The sequence below is a fragment of the Penicillium canariense genome, assembly GCF_028826845.1.
Source record: "Penicillium canariense strain IBT 26290 chromosome Unknown utg000003l_segment0_segment0, whole genome shotgun sequence".
NCBI lineage: Eukaryota > Fungi > Ascomycota > Eurotiomycetes > Eurotiales > Aspergillaceae > Penicillium > Penicillium canariense.
The window spans coordinates 1,407,125-1,422,031 of NW_026622730.1; the positions used below are offsets into that span (position 1 = coordinate 1,407,125).

Consider the following 14,907-nt stretch of genomic DNA (forward strand, 5'->3'; position numbering starts at 1 on the left):
GTAATCTATTAATAATTCGTCATGTAAGACATAGTGTACAGTCTACTCCGCTCTGCAGCTCCGGTTTAATCGTGCTCCTCCTCCGTCAATCCAGGGCAACCCTCCAGCTCATCGTCTGTCTCATAGCGATGCTTGCACCAGAAGCAATACCGGTATGTCTCCCGCAGGTAGGTGACCAGCTGCTGCAGTCGCTCAGCCGGATCGAGCGCGTTGAAGGCATCCAGTTCCGGGTCCTCCTCTTCCAGCTCCTGCTCGACGACCGCAGTATATGGCTCGCGGGTGCCGAGCGCCTGCCGATCGTCGCGATCCATGGTCACGTCATCGTAGCCCGGCAGCCTCGAGCTGGGGAAGAACGAGGACGGCAGCGAGGACTGGAGGGCATGGCGGGCCTGAATGGAGCGTTCGCGCTCCTCGCGCTCGCGGACCAGGCCCCGGTAGAGCACGTTGAGCTGCGCTGTTGGCTTAACATGCTTATGTTTCGGGTTGCCCAGGGTCTCGCTGGCGGGTGTCTCGTCCTGCGAACAGGCGTGGTCGGGGGTGCCGTCTTCATCGGACCCAAGCACGCCACCGGCCGCAGGTTGTTTGGATTCACCCGCTTTCCCCTCCCTGCTGGGCGCCTCATCGGCCGTTTCCGCCTCCGCTTCTGCATCCAACCTCTCCGCGACCTTCTGCGCAGCGCGTACATGCGCCTCGGTGCGCCTCGTCTCGCGCTCCTCCCGCACGCGATCGCGGTAGTCGCCTTCGTCCCGCTTGATTTTCTTCGTGGCCTCTTCGGCCTCCTCGCGGATCTTGCGCTTCTTCTCGCTGTCTAGACCGATTCCGCCTCGGCCCTCCTTAAAAATGAGGTTCAATGGCTCCGAGCGCGCTGGGGCCGGACGATGGGTCGAGGCTGAGTCGGCGGATGTGGTCGAGGTCGAGATAGAGGCCGAGGCCAAGGGGGCGGAAACATCGCGTTTTCCGAGCGACTCGCCCGGCTTGAAGCCTAGCTTGGCCATCATCTGGAAACCCTTGTTGGTGGGATCCAGGGTGCTCTTAGCCAGGGCTTCATCGCGACGGGCAGCTTCTTGAGCGGCACGTTCGGCTTTGGGGGGACTCGTCCGCGGGCTTCAGCCTGAGAGAAAAGCGTTGTCAGCGGTCGGGGAGGATTCTGTGCACAGCCCCAAGGAGTGTTGAGACGGCTAACGGTGGGGGCGGGGCGGAACCTTACCTCTCGTTGCTCACGGCGTTTGCGTTGAGTGAATGTCTCCTTCTGCGAGGGCTCCTCGATCACCATGGACATATAGTCCTCCTCGTCGGCAGACATGGCGGTGATGCAAGACGAGGATTTGCACAGGCGCAGATATGCTTTTTGCGGGGAAAGCCCGAGTGGAGCCGCCAGCAGCCAAGCAGCCAATGACAAGCCCGTGCGGCCATGCTTGTAGAACGTTTGTTGTGCTCCTCGGACTTGATGCGCGCAAGGGAGGGTCTAGCCCCCCCCCCCCTTGGGACCCTGACTGGGTCTCGCCCTTTATTCGGTTTGTTGTCCGCGATCGACGGCATTCAGACCACTCAGGCGGCCCAGTCTGGCCCCGCCAACTTTCGGACCTTTTCAGTGCGTGGCTGTGAAGGGTCTAGGGCGCCTGGATTCACTTGACTGGGCCCTTTTTGTTTTCTTTTACGACCTCGGGGCCAATGCCATTTATAAGAGCGCGATGAGTCTTGAGACCCTTTCCTCCAGTCAAGCATGGTCCGACATGGTGATTTTACGCCTCTTCTTCCTGCTATCCCTCGCGTTCGCGAAGTCTCCGGTCGTTGACCTGGGCTACACCAGCTATGAGGGCCGCTCACTCGGCGGTGGCATCTCACAATGGCTCGGCGTACGCTACGCTGCTCCACCGGTGGGCGACTTGCGCTTTGCAGCGCCCCAGGATCCCCTCGTAGAGAAAGGGATCCAGCAGGCAAACAAAGTACGTGTGGTGTGCTTGCATCTGAACCTCCTCGGACCGTGTCGGCTGACTCGCTTTCTAGCATGGCGATGTCTGCATCCCAGTTTCCGACAAGCTGAACCAGGCTGTACCATCGGGCACCTCGGAAGACTGCCTTTTTATGGATATTTACACCCCCACGCACGCGCTCAAATCGGACAAGAAACTGCCAGTATACTTTTTCATCCAGGGAGGAGGCTTCGCCCACCTTTCTAATCAGAACTACAATGGGTCAGGCTTGGTTGAGGCCTCGGACTTTAACATCGTTGTCGTCACTTTCAACTACCGAGTGGGGCCCTACGGCTTTCTCGCCGGCGCAGAAGTTGACGAAGGGGCGAGTCTCAACAATGGTCTGAAGGATCAGATCAAGGCCCTCGAGTGGGTGCAAAAGTATATTACCAAGGTAAATCAAGCCACGCGTTTCATCATGTGTTGGACACAACTAATTGGTACATGTAGTTCGGCGGTGATCCGGATCAGGTTGTTATCGGCGGCGACAGTGCAGGAGGTGCCTCCGTGACTCTCCTGCTTTCTGCAAATGGCGGGCGCGACGACAAGCTGTTCGTCGGAGCTGCCGCGGAATCTCAAAGCTTTGCAAACATGCTCAATGTCACCGAGAGCCAATTTGCCTATGACAGACTGGCCCAGCGGACGGGCTGTGACGAGAGTACGGACTCGCTCGAATGTCTACGAAACCTCGATATCAGTGATCTGCAGGCACAAAACATCAAGACACCCTACCCAGGTGCACCCGGCAATCCGTTGTACCTATATGGCCCAACCGTCGACCAAGGACTCGTCGAAGACCACACATACAAACTCTTCCATGCGGGCAAATTCATCAAGGTCCCCGTGATCTTCGGCGACGATACGGATGAAGGCACCATCTTCGTCCCCAAGGATACCGCCAGCGTCTCCGATGCTGACAAGTTCATCACCAACCAATTCCCAACCATCACCAAGGCCCAACTGTCCAAGATCAACGGCATGTACCTCACCAAGAACCAGACGCGCTCGTTCCCCCACGCAAAGCCCTATTGGCGCCCGGCCAGCAACGCCTACGGTGAGATACGCTACATCTGCCCCGGCATAGACATGTCCTCCGTGTACGCAGAAGCCGGCTTACCCAGCTGGAACTACCACTATGCGGTACTCGATCCATGGGCCGAAGGGAACGGCACCGGCACCTCGCACACAGTCGAGGTAAATGCCATCTGGGGACCCAGCCACGTTAGCGGCGTGCCGCCCGAGTCGTACTGGACCACAAATGCCAACATCGTTCCTGTGATGCAGGGCTACTGGACGAGTTTCGTCCGGTCTTTGGACCCGAATAAATACCGGCATCCTGGGAGTCCGGAGTGGAAGACTTGGGGAAAGGGCAAGGATGCGTTCCAGCGGATCTTTATCCGCACGAATGCGACGCGGATGGAGAGAGTTCCGAAGGTGCAGCAGGAGCGGTGTAAATATTTGGTCAGTATTGGGGAGGCTTTGAGGCAGTAGGGTTGTGGCTTCTGTGAATATTGAAGGCCCATATAGTTGATGTCTTGGCCCGCATGTGGCATGTCAGCATACAATAATTCCGTTTTCAATTGTTATTTCCCGTCTTCTATCTCAGACTACCTGCTTTCTTAACAGAGACGGCCGCCAAGTGAAAATAAATGGCAGCTGTCGTCCGATAAGCAAGGATGACTACCCCCGAGGCAATTCAACCACCACCCATCGAGCTGGATCCCAATCCAGGCCCTTTCTCTATTGGTGGCTCTTCATCCGCTTGAATCGACCGCTGCCCAGGTTGACGCTCGTGTGCATGTTCAGAGAGGGCAGGCTTCGGGATGGCCACATCCTCCTCTCCGGTTCGAGACTACATACAATATCTATGCAAACAGAGACATTGTCAACTCAGAGCAGTCACCACAACTCATGGGCCTGCCCCTGGAAGGCTTCTTCAACCCTCACGATCATCTGGGCCGCGATACTCATCTGCTCATCCTCATCCTCGAGGATTTTGTCGCCAAAAATGCTGTGTATCGTCGTTGATATCTTTGCCCCAGACTCGAAATACCAATTCGAACGTCAAGAAAGTAAGGGGCGGATGAGCAGCGTGAATGGCAGTCCTGTAGTTCAGTTCCCTACTTTTCACAGACTCGCGTACGTACATTCATGTGGATTAGAAGCTTTCGCTTAGGCCCAATTAAGCAAGGCGCACGCTAGTTGGCTATGGGCTGCTAGTCAGCGCGGGCACAAAGTGCGCGGGGCTGACACCCACCCACCCCTCATCCCTCTTCTTCGGCATCATATCGCCGTACAGAGCCTCTCGGTTAGTTGCGAAGATCTTGAGCTGGAAAGCCCACTCTCATCGATGCGATGGTGCCCGATACCCCAGTAGGAAAAGCAGAGGCCCGAGACCTACCGTCGATCGGCACCCTTCACGCCCGAGCCTTTCACTCAACAAGGGAATGGCACCGCAGGGTCTTCCCTCGCTCCATCGCTCCATGGTGGGAAGAAAAATACGCGCGGGACATTAACGACCCTGATTGCTACGTTTTGAAGGTCTCATGCCCGGACTCGTCAACGTCGGTCTTAGGGCTGCTCTGCCTACGCAAGTACAAAGCCGATGAGAAAGGAGCTGGACAATGGTCCTCTTTGCACCCCCCACCACAGGTTGACAAGGAGGCTTACGACGCCTTATTGACGTCCATGGTTGAGAATCGTGAGAGGTTCATGCTCGGACGATCGCATCTTTGTGTGGATCATTTTGGGGTCGACGCCGAATATCAAGGGCGTGGCCTGGGGAAGTTACTTCTGGCAAGCGCCTGCGAGATTGCAGACAGAGAGGAACTGGATATGTTTGTCCAAGCCAACGAGTTTGCAGAAAGCTTCTACCAGCGATTTGGATTCAAGACCGAGCAGAAACTCGAGATGCCCGGTGGGCTGACAGAATGCTTTCTTACCCGACCATGTAGATGACAAGATGACAAGAGAGAACGATGTCCCGTCAAACCGATTTCAATCTCGGTATCATTGTGTTTACTTGGGTTTCAAGGGCTCTGAAAGTCCCTCAGGTGTAGCACGAGCCATTTCATGGACAGGTTGGCCCAACAGGGCTGTGGTCAAATGGTGGCACCGACAAGACACTTTCTTCGGCTATTCATAAGCGTGTGAGATATGTTGCGGCATGGAAGAGAAGGAATAATATTGTGATGAACATCGACTTTTGAATCCGCAGCCATGCACCAGCCCTGGAACGGGGGCAAAAGGAAAACTATGTACCAATTCAACGAAATCTGTGCAAACGAGAAAACGGGATGAAGGGATGCGGTGATAGGTATAACATAAGAGCACGGGGAAACAGAGGCCCGAAATGCAACGTGCAACGAGATTACCGCTTGCCTTGACGTCCCCGCTTCTGCCGTTCGTACTCGTTGGCCGCCTGACCCTCCTCGCTCTGAATCTCCGCAATAAGCTTCTTGTACTTCTTCTCGTACTCGGCATCGCGCTCCTTCTTCTCCCGCAGCTTCTCCCGCGCGACGAAACTGGCATCCTTGCGCAGCTCGCGCATAGCACCCTTCTTCTCACGCTTGTACTCAGCCTTGAGGCGGTTGGACTCGGCACGCTCGCGGTCCGGATCGTAGTGCTTGTCCGGGTTGAAGTTCTCCTCGAACTTGGGAATGGCGGACTTGATCGCGAGCGGACGGTGGCTGTGGAGGAGCAGCGGGCGGCGGGCAAGACGGGCATGGGCGAGATGGGCATCAATCTTGTCCAGGGTGGACTGGATGGGGTCTCGAGCTGCTGCGAAGACCTTGCTCTTGAAGGATTGGCGGAGGTGGTTGAGAACATCCCGGACGGGACTGAAGATTTCAGCGAAGGCAGATTTCTCAGCCCACAGATCCGAAGCAGTGTCCAGGAGAGACACAAACGTAGTGACGAGGGAGATTTTAAGATCTTCTTCGGCCTGAGAGTCGGAAGGTGTAGCAGCCAAATCCCGGAACTGCAATTTTCGTGGGGTGACCTTTTTGGATGGCGCGAGTTTGACGGATTCCTGTGACTTTCGGAATGGGAAAGACCCAAGCTTCGCGATCGGCTCGGTGGGAGATAGGTTGCAAAGAGCATTCAGTATATAATTGATGAACTCGGGCATGTACCGCTTCGCAACCGCCTGGTACTGAAGGCAGAGACTCGTGGCGAAGGCACCAGTCACAAAATCGGAGGTGCTGCTGAGTGAACACTGGCCCAAGAACCGAGCAAGGCAGAGATGGGCGGGCGTGGTGACAGCATGGAAGTGATCCGACGTAGGGAAGACAGTAGCCACTCCAGTCAGGGCGACGAGATCACCGGGAAGGAGGTTGAGCGGGCGATCATCCGAGATCTCGCGAAGACGAGCACGGAATGCCATGGCGACGTTGATGGGATGCGTTTTGGCCAGCGAATGAATGTGACGCAGAATGTTCTCAATGATGGCGAACGGAGGTTCATCGCTTCCATTGGCCAAGTAAGAAACATGTTCGACGAGGACCTCAGCAAATCTGCCGAGCTTGGCCTTGTTGTCGGCATGAAGACGGGGGTGATGCAAGGCACGAATGCGCTGGATGACCGTCGGCAGATCCTGGGTAGGCACGCCGTGGATGATCTTGAGAAATTCATCATGGCTGCTCGGGCAAGGGTATGTAAATGCCAATTTCCCATCAGCGGTTTGGTTGACTTGGACAGCTGTTGATGCGGCAGCACCGCCAGTGTTCGCCGTTGGTAACGTCATCCCATTGATGAGTTCGTCTTCCTCCTCAGATTCATCATCATCTGAAAGCTCCTCCTCTTCGATGTCGCTCCCATCCACAGACAAACTGACGTTTGACCTCGTCTCGACTAGGTCATCGTCGATAATGAAATCATCTTCGTCCTCGACCGCAAGTTCCGGGCGCGGCTCATATGAAGTAGCAGTGTGAAGTCCGAAAGCAGCCGCATCGTCAATTTCAGACTCCTCGTCCTCTTCGTCGCCCTGGAAGAAAGAATCCTTGTCGCTTTCCTCTTCCTCCTCGTCGCTTAACTGTTCGCCGCGCATTCTGCGGAGTCGGTCTTCCTCCAATTTCTTCAGCCGTTCAGCCTCCTCTTCCACCTTCTCCTCCTCGGTCTTGGTGCGATCCGTGGGTTTCGACCGCTTGTCAAACGTCAGTTGTTTGAGACGCTGGTCGTATTCCTTCTCGGTGTTTTTGCCTTCTGGCTCTTGGAGCATGGCCGCGCGCTCCGGGTTCATGGTATCAAGATCCTGTCTAGGCGGCTCCGGTTTAGCCGGGGCCTTTATGCCACGCAAAGCCTCAAAGAGGTCTGGGAGCTCTTGATCCAGTTCGTCTCGGAGATCGTCATCGTCCTCCTTGGCCTTTTGCCGCTCGGCCTTGTAGAACTTAGACTTGGCAATGACTTCCTTCATAACTTCGGCCTTGGACTTCTTGCGGTCCGGTTCATCCCCGCCTTCCTCTCCGTAATCGATAAAATCTTCCACATCTTCCTCATCCTCCCCAAGGCGCTTTCGTTTCCGTGACTCCTCTTCTTCAGACTCAGCCCCGTCCAAATCGCCGCCATCGAAATCGTCCATATTAGCGCCATCAAGCGTCAGTGACTGGCCCATATGCGTAAGCTGGAACTCTTCATCGTCTTCTTCGAGATTGAACATGGATTCCTTGCGCATCTTCTTCTGGCTTTCTCTCGCGAATCGTTCGGCGGCTCGTTCCTCCGGAGTCATGGTCGGATCGTTTTCACCAAAACGGCGATCAACAAGCCCACCAACTTTGTTTCGGCTGTTCATTTCCTGCAGAAGGGTGGCGCGGCGCTAGAAGATAATGTCAGCTAGGAAGTTCATGAAACGATTTAATAAAGGAGGAACTCACCCTCTCTTCTCCCAAGGACTTGGTGACACCTGGACGGCGCCCAGTAGCTTTTGTGGAATTGCCATCACGAGTGGTCGTCTCGAATTTGCTCCTCGGTGCAGTTGTCCGGATCTCAAATGGGTTGAACCGATCTCGAATTGCCTGCAAAGCGGCATTGCGCTGGTTCCGATTCTGCGATGCGACACCAGACTTCGCATTCTGGCGCTTCTGCTTCTTGGACTGCTGGGGACCGACAACCCCGCTATCCCGAAGCGAAGCCTTCAACTGCTTCAGCTGCGAAGGTGGCATTGTTGTCTAGAGGAGCTGCGTGTGGAGTGGAGTTTTTTTCGTTGCTGCGAAGCCGATCAGAAAAAAAATAAGTCCACCGCCTCCGGCGATTACGATTCTGCCGACTGCCTCTTCTCCGCATCTCCAACATCCACCATATCCGCCCACCATGGCTCCATTCTCGGGGGACGGGGTACTATGGCTTTGCCTGGGTAGGGGAATTCGAATAATTTTCGTGGTCAAAAGCTAACTGTTTTAGGTGTGTCTCTTTTCTTCGCCGTACGCGGCATTGCTACGGACCTACGCCAAGTGGTGGATCTAACCCAGATCAAGCAAGTTGAGAGGGAAGACAAGATCATCAGTGAAGGAACGGAAGAAGGTGAGTGTTATATCTGACTCAAACAAATCTCTTATATTAAATACTTCTAGCTTTGAAACTAAATACTCTGCTCAAGCTCTCTGAGAGCACGAGTCACGACCTCCGATCTGCGTAGGACGAATCTCTCACGAACGTTGCATAAATGTTATCACTAACGAATACACAGAGCCTTGCGCATAATCTCGGAACGATCAACTAAGGGTGAAACACGCGACTTACTGTTAGAAGACCTGGCATGCAAGGACAATAAAGTACGGCAAAGTAGGGCGCTAACAGCCCTCCACTTTCTTGTCACAAACCGAGCATGTATGCAAACTTACCTATCAACATACCAAACCCCATGCTGATGACTTCCAGTATCCCGAACCTCGGTCTGCACCCGACTCCGAGATGTTGAGACTTACATGGCTTTGGTAAATTGTCTATGCAATTTCCTGGAAGAACATAACGAGCAAACATCCGCGACGAACTCGCCCATCCTACCCAAGACTAGGCCTATGGGGGAGAAGAAAGCCCTCCAAGTCTTGAACATACTTCTACCAGAGAACCTTCCTAGCGCGTTGGACGCGGGACTTATCAGCCGGTGGCTGAGCAAATATCCATTTCCATGTGCATTGGGCGAGTCATCACGTCGACAGGATGTAGTGCTTCTGATGAAAACCTGGTGGGCCGATGACGTGGTCATGAGCTCCATTTTTGGCACATTGGCCACACACCCGGATGGGATCAAACAGCTCCGAAAATATGGGCTAATGGGCAGCATGATCGAAGAGAATGACCAGGATGATGACGATGATGCGGACAGCGATGTCTGGATGGTAGACGGGGATGACACAGCTGGTTCATTTCGCCCAACTTCCGCGAGAAGGCTTCGGGAGGATAGCGCAGAAGAGCAAGCACTGCGCCGACGGCGAAGAGAAGCCATGGTTCTCAGTGAAGGGGGTCGGCCCTTGGGGAATGACGATATTATACAGCGGCCGATTTCAGAATGATTGATCTCGGCTTAGGAATTTTTTTCCCTACTGATACTTGACTGCATGAGTATGATACCCCTGCCTAGTAATGGACTTATTATTGATCGAAATGCGATGGATGCAATGCTATTGAATAAATACTTCATAATTAATCTCAACTACAACCCCATCCATGAAGATTTGGCCAGATGGTCTGTCTTCTTTCGGCTATTCTTGACCATGCCAAATGACTTCAAATCGGACAGTGCGCCATAGAACAAGGACATGATCATGCGGTCGTCGCACTGATTGCCCTGGTCACTCTCAAATACTGCGTGGAAGGCCTGCCATAGGTCATGGACATTGACCATAGCTCCGGACTCAAGGTAGAGTTGATATAAAATGGCGGTAGGAGGCTGCCTAGCGGAAATTCTTGCGCCGCTTGCATCAGTTGAGGAAATAAGATAGTCGAAAGGATTTGCAAGGGCGCGTTCCAGAGCGAAACGGGGCCGAGGTGTGAAATTCTCTTTCAAAGGATTTCGCAGATCAAACAAGAACGCTTCATGCATGAATAGATCCTGCGGCTCGATCAACGACTCCGTGAAATATTCATGTAATGCCCCAAATAGCCGGTCGATGATCCTGGTGTACTCGATGTCTTGCTCAGACAGGTTTGCCTTGCCTTTGCTGAGTAGAACCCGTTGCTGGACGACAGTGGTTTTCACCACAGAGCTGTTAATATTATATTCACTGCGAAGTGGTGCGTAGCCTGCGTTTGTGCCGACAAGTGTTTTGAGATCTGTTTGGATTTCTCCAATACCTAGGTCGGCAGGGAGGGTCTTGGGCAAAGACTCCAACAGAAGGCCCAGCTTTTCTGAGTCGAGAGCTCTCACGGTGGCTAACATATCCTCCACCATCTGCGAATCGTTCAGCTCACCAGAGAGGGCACGAACGGACAGGTCAGAAACGCTAGTTTTCTTCGCAGTTTGAGTGTGCTGGAGACAGGCATGGATGACAAGAACAGCTTGGAAAATTTGCTGCATTCTCTGCTGGCCAGCGCTAACATTGCTGAGCGCTTCCTGGACCAGATACTCATCGCTTTCTAGCAAGTTCCGTACATCATCGGGGGAACCAGCCTCGACTAGATCCTCACAGAACCTGTCTCATGATTTAGATGGAAGTTCCAACGTGGGAATATAGACCACTTACATTCTGAATGAAGGCAGGTTTCTAATGGCTTCGCAGAGCCGGCCTCGAGATATCGTGGCTGGTGCTGGGCTTCCTAACAGCACTGCTAGAGGATTGGCAAAGAAATGTGACATGTACCCATACTAACCATAGTTAGAAACTGGACTTGGCCACCCACAGGGCTTTTCCTTACCTTCACCATGCGACTAAAAGCTTCCGGGGTTTGAAAGTAGTCACTTGTCTTTTCAAGAAGAGTGCTAGTGATATTGCGACCAAGCCACAATTTTCCATGTGGGCTGGTTTGAAGTGTCTCGTAAATGCGGTCGACACAATTGCCCGCTTCTTGAACTTCGAAATGCTTCCCTTGAAGCAAAGAGACGCATGCCCGTGGGAGTCGACCCTCAAACAGCTCGACAGAGGTTGAGATTCCGAGCAGCACTGTGAATGGGATACGATCAAGCCAGGACCTAACAATGCATTAGCGCAAAGCTCAGCCCAATGGGCGAAGCTGATCTTACTTGAGGAGTGATAGTAGATCCATCAGCAGACCTGGATCAAAAGCCTCGCTATCTTTCAACGCAAGAACTAGCTTTTTGGTGCCTTTTCTTTGGACGTAGTCATTGAGAAGGTCCAGATCGTACCCAAGAAGTCGGGGTCCCTTGTTATCAGTTAGTGTGGACGGGGTTGAAACCTCCAAGATAAAAACGTACAGCACGATCCGTAAGGAACTTTTGATATCCATCATTGCCCTCAGTATTGGTGATCGCCGCTCGAATGATGTTCTTCAGAGATGTCTTCAGATTAGGGGCATCGCCCGACTCGAGCACCACCACGCCACCTTGGCCGCACGTTGTTAATTGATCATTGAGGCGCGAAAGCAATCTGCTGAGTGAAGATACATTGGATCCAACAGTCACCAGGCCCGTAGGAATACATCCATTGCATCTAGCTCCTAGTTAGGTCACGGCTTTATGATTCTCCATCGGGGAAGGGCGTACGTTTCAGGCGAATTCTCTCTCACGAAAGAGAGTACGTCGTTCAAGACTCCGGCGTCAACATCTTCAAGGATTGCCTAATCATGTCCTGTCAGCCACAATTCCTATATCTGAGCCAATGCTTCCCACCTGAATCTTGTACTCCTGCTCAACCCAAAGCTTTTTGTAGGTATCGTGTCGCAGTTGCACACATTCGGCGCTTTCTCCGCCATTGAGCAAGGGAACAAAGCATTGAGCAATGGACTGCTTTCCTCGATTGTCGGTAGAGGAGACCTTGCGCCGTTTCGAGGGTCGTTCGCCGGGGGTTTTCCCAGGTTTTGCCGGTTGGTAGATGTACACGCCCTTGTTTGAGTCAGCATTACCCAGTACATACGAGTAAGAGCAGGAAAATCGCATACCTGATTCTGTGACCTGTCTCTGGACAGATCCAGCGCATCGTCAAGGCCGTCAGGATCCATTGCTGGGTGCAACTGACAAAGTCGCGTCGAGGGCGGATGACTTCACGCTCGGGGCGGGAACGCGCTAAACCCGAACAGGAGGATTAATGGTTTTCCGATCTTCGACTCTCAACCACCACCCAACTTCTCTAGGACCCTGATGAACAACTCCATATGCTCCGCCAGGCTGTTCGAGGAGGGGCTCAATGGTACCACGCGGCCCGCAGCCCGTCGATTGCCCGGCGCACCTTTAGCGCTGTGAGTGCGCGTCGTCTCGATTTTGGCGGGCCGAACGATAAGGTCACTTTCTACGAACAAGAGAATCCCTCGAGCAAGAAGCGACGGAAGGTCGATCCGGAAGCCGAAGATAATGAGGAGCGCAAGGAAGTTGAGAGTGAACTGTCGAAGCTCCAGGAGGAGCTCAAGACACTAGAGAAAGGCCCCTTCACCCCCGATGGTGAATTTATCCAGAGTCTACCGGAGGAGGACCGGAAGATTGCGCTAGAGGCCCTACGGAAATACGAAGCAAATCGAGGTCCATTGGAGCCACAGCCCTCGCTGGACGATGTCTTTGACGAAGAGCTGGATAATATGCTGAAGGAGGAGTTCGAGGGTCTTGCGCTGGAACAAGAGAACTGGCAGGACAGCGCCAGAGTGCGACGAAAAGTGGCTCCGCGGAAGACTTCGCAGGGTCTGCTTGCAGATGCAGAAGCAGCATCCCATCCCTACGTCATCCGATTTAAGGAGAATTTGCGCCGCTTTACGCCAAAGGCATCGGATGATCGGGCGAGGCAGGAGCTGTGGAAATCATACCGCCGGTGCAAGCAGAACATCCCGGACTTTTTGAAATCGCTTACCCCAGAGATGCTGAATTCAATTTGGGAGTCACAAGCCACAGCACAGTCAGCCAAGTCCACACGAGCAAGACACCTCCAGACCCTCGCCGAAGACATGAAGTCAATTGAAAGGCCTCTCGCCATCCCCCAAATCCTTTCCTACATCGAAGCCCTACATGAAGGCGGTGCGATCAGCCAGGCATTAGAACAATGGGAGGCTTATCAAGCGGATCTGTCGCAGAAAAAGGAAGACCTCGAGGAGTACTGGATGCTGGGCGTCCGACTGTTTGCGGCTGAGAACAACCCCCAACGCGCCCAAGACATCGCATTGGCATTCCTCGTCAATGACAGGTCCCGCCAACCGCGTGTCCTCATTCCAGTGATTACGGCATGGGGTAGAATGCCCGGGAAAGATGCAGAGGTGAAGGCGTGGGCGCTGTATCTACAGCTCAAGACATTCCTGGGGCCAAACATGACCATGGAGGACTATGACCAAGTCAGCATCGGTCTCCTCACGGCTGGCCGGTCAGACATGGCTGTTGCTGTCTTCAAAGATATGATGGTGACAGGCCAAGACCCAGCCAACGATTCAACGGCCCTGTATCAAGCAGCCCTCGGTCTCGCAGGGAGCCTGCAAGCTTCTAGCATCGACGAGCAAGCTGTGAATAGAGTGTCATTGTCTGTGCTCACGATGCTACCCCGCCGATTCCATAATCGGTTCTTCTACGCCAGCTGGATGAAGAAGCTCATCGGAATGGGCGAGGTCGACTCAGCCGCAATGGTGATCGAGCTGATGTATGAGAGAGGGGTGAAGCCAGACGCCAAGCATCTCAATGGTGTCATGGCAGGCTGGCTCCGCGAGGGCAATGCAAGCGCCAGAGACAAAGCAGAGCGACTAGGCTGGGCCATGATCCAGCACCGAATCGATGTCGCGTGGAAACGGTTCCAGCCAGTTGAGACATCTCCTCAGATTCAGGTCAAGCATCAAGCGATCGAGTCAACCCGCATGCCCAAATTTTTGCAACGAGAAGTACCCCCGGCAAGCATCGAGACTTTCTCTATTCTTCTCCTTCACTACACCCGCCGTGGAGACGATGACATGGTCAAGTACCTCGCCAAGTGCCTCAGCGACGCACATATTCAGCCAAACTCCTATTTTATGAACCACCTCCTCTACGCCGAGCTACGAAAGCAAGATATCCGCTCGCTATGGGCCAAATTCGAGAAGATGTCTACCAACATCCGGCCTGACCTTGAAACCTTTGCGTGTCTTTGGGACTGTGCGAAGCTACAATACGACCGTGGCCGCACTGCATTCGACCCCGGATTCCCAACTGCGCGACAGCTGTACACGCATATGGCGCAATGGTACTCTCAGCTCTCTTCGCGGGCACAAAAGAGTACCAGAGAGCAGTTCACCAAGGATTTGTATGACCAGATTGTTCGGTGTTTCTGTCTGTCGAAGGATCTTTCCGGTACACTAGTTGCACTGCACTCAATGCACGCGACGTTCGGCTATGCCCCTGACGACATCACTGCTCGCTTAATCGTTCTGCAAGTCGCACGTCTCGCGGGAGTGCCGGCTGACACCCCAAAGCGCCGGCTCCGCCGTCTGTCCTCCACTCCGCGGAGCAAGGAAAACATCAGCCAGGTCAGCCGGCTACTGGAGATGCTCGGAGAACGCAAATCACTAGCTCTGAAAGCGCATGGCCTGGGTATCGAGCAGCTTGATCCACACGAGAAACAGCAGTACCAGCTCGAGGTTATGGCTAGTTTACTGCGTATTGTGCTGAGCCGGACTGGGGGTTTGGATCCCGTCCAAGTTGAAGCGAATCTTGCGCAGGCTGCAGCTGAGATGCAAATGGAAGGCATCGATTTGGGATCTCCTCTGGGAGTGGATGATAGCAAGTTGCTATAGTCTGGCTCGGGTTGATCATGTTCTTGTGTTGCATCGCATGGTATGGCGTTTAAGGGCTTTCTTTCTTGTAGCCCCTGGTAAAAGGACCTGT

General features: G+C 53.7%; 7 protein-coding genes across 7 annotated transcripts; 4 read left to right on the forward strand and 3 right to left on the reverse strand.

The window, feature by feature from the left end:
- Positions 1 to 65: 65 nt before the first annotated feature.
- N7482_005340 (putative G-patch domain protein) lies at positions 66 to 1,303 on the reverse strand (the record flags this gene model as incomplete). The annotated part of the gene is made up of 2 exons (XM_056687465.1): positions 66 to 1,104; positions 1,203 to 1,303. The coding sequence occupies 2 exons, from the start codon at positions 1,301 to 1,303 to the stop codon at positions 66 to 68; spliced, it is 1,140 nt and encodes a 379-aa protein (XP_056543020.1).
- Positions 1,304 to 1,733: 430 nt separating this feature from the next.
- On the forward strand, positions 1,734 to 3,464 carry N7482_005341 (uncharacterized protein; the record flags this gene model as incomplete). Its single annotated transcript, XM_056687466.1, has 3 exons — positions 1,734 to 1,946; positions 2,008 to 2,367; positions 2,424 to 3,464. The coding sequence occupies 3 exons, from the start codon at positions 1,734 to 1,736 to the stop codon at positions 3,462 to 3,464; spliced, it is 1,614 nt and encodes a 537-aa protein (XP_056543021.1).
- An 864-nt stretch (positions 3,465 to 4,328) lies between these two features.
- Positions 4,329 to 4,931, forward strand: N7482_005342 (GNAT family N-acetyltransferase; the record flags this gene model as incomplete). The annotated part of the gene is made up of 1 exon (XM_056687467.1): positions 4,329 to 4,931. One exon carries the CDS (start codon positions 4,329 to 4,331, stop codon positions 4,929 to 4,931), a length of 603 nt encoding a protein of 200 aa, XP_056543022.1.
- Positions 4,932 to 5,343: 412 nt separating this feature from the next.
- On the reverse strand, positions 5,344 to 8,131 carry N7482_005343 (snoRNA-binding rRNA-processing protein NOP14; the record flags this gene model as incomplete). The annotated part of the gene is made up of 2 exons (XM_056687468.1): positions 5,344 to 7,785; positions 7,844 to 8,131. 2 exons carry the CDS (start codon positions 8,129 to 8,131, stop codon positions 5,344 to 5,346), a joined length of 2,730 nt encoding a protein of 909 aa, XP_056543023.1.
- Positions 8,132 to 8,279: 148 nt separating this feature from the next.
- Positions 8,280 to 9,481, forward strand: N7482_005344 (uncharacterized protein; the record flags this gene model as incomplete). The annotated part of the gene is made up of 5 exons (XM_056687469.1): positions 8,280 to 8,322; positions 8,370 to 8,489; positions 8,540 to 8,600; positions 8,656 to 8,795; positions 8,847 to 9,481. 5 exons carry the CDS (start codon positions 8,280 to 8,282, stop codon positions 9,479 to 9,481), a joined length of 999 nt encoding a protein of 332 aa, XP_056543024.1.
- Positions 9,482 to 9,621: 140 nt separating this feature from the next.
- Positions 9,622 to 12,083, reverse strand: N7482_005345 (uncharacterized protein; the record flags this gene model as incomplete). Its single annotated transcript, XM_056687470.1, has 8 exons — positions 9,622 to 10,600; positions 10,652 to 10,773; positions 10,824 to 11,097; positions 11,149 to 11,288; positions 11,341 to 11,575; positions 11,629 to 11,702; positions 11,755 to 11,967; positions 12,024 to 12,083. The coding sequence occupies 8 exons, from the start codon at positions 12,081 to 12,083 to the stop codon at positions 9,622 to 9,624; spliced, it is 2,097 nt and encodes a 698-aa protein (XP_056543025.1).
- A 153-nt stretch (positions 12,084 to 12,236) lies between these two features.
- On the forward strand, positions 12,237 to 14,816 carry N7482_005346 (pentatricopeptide repeat protein; the record flags this gene model as incomplete). The annotated part of the gene is made up of 1 exon (XM_056687471.1): positions 12,237 to 14,816. The coding sequence occupies one exon, from the start codon at positions 12,237 to 12,239 to the stop codon at positions 14,814 to 14,816; it is 2,580 nt and encodes an 859-aa protein (XP_056543026.1).
- Positions 14,817 to 14,907: the final 91 nt, after the last annotated feature.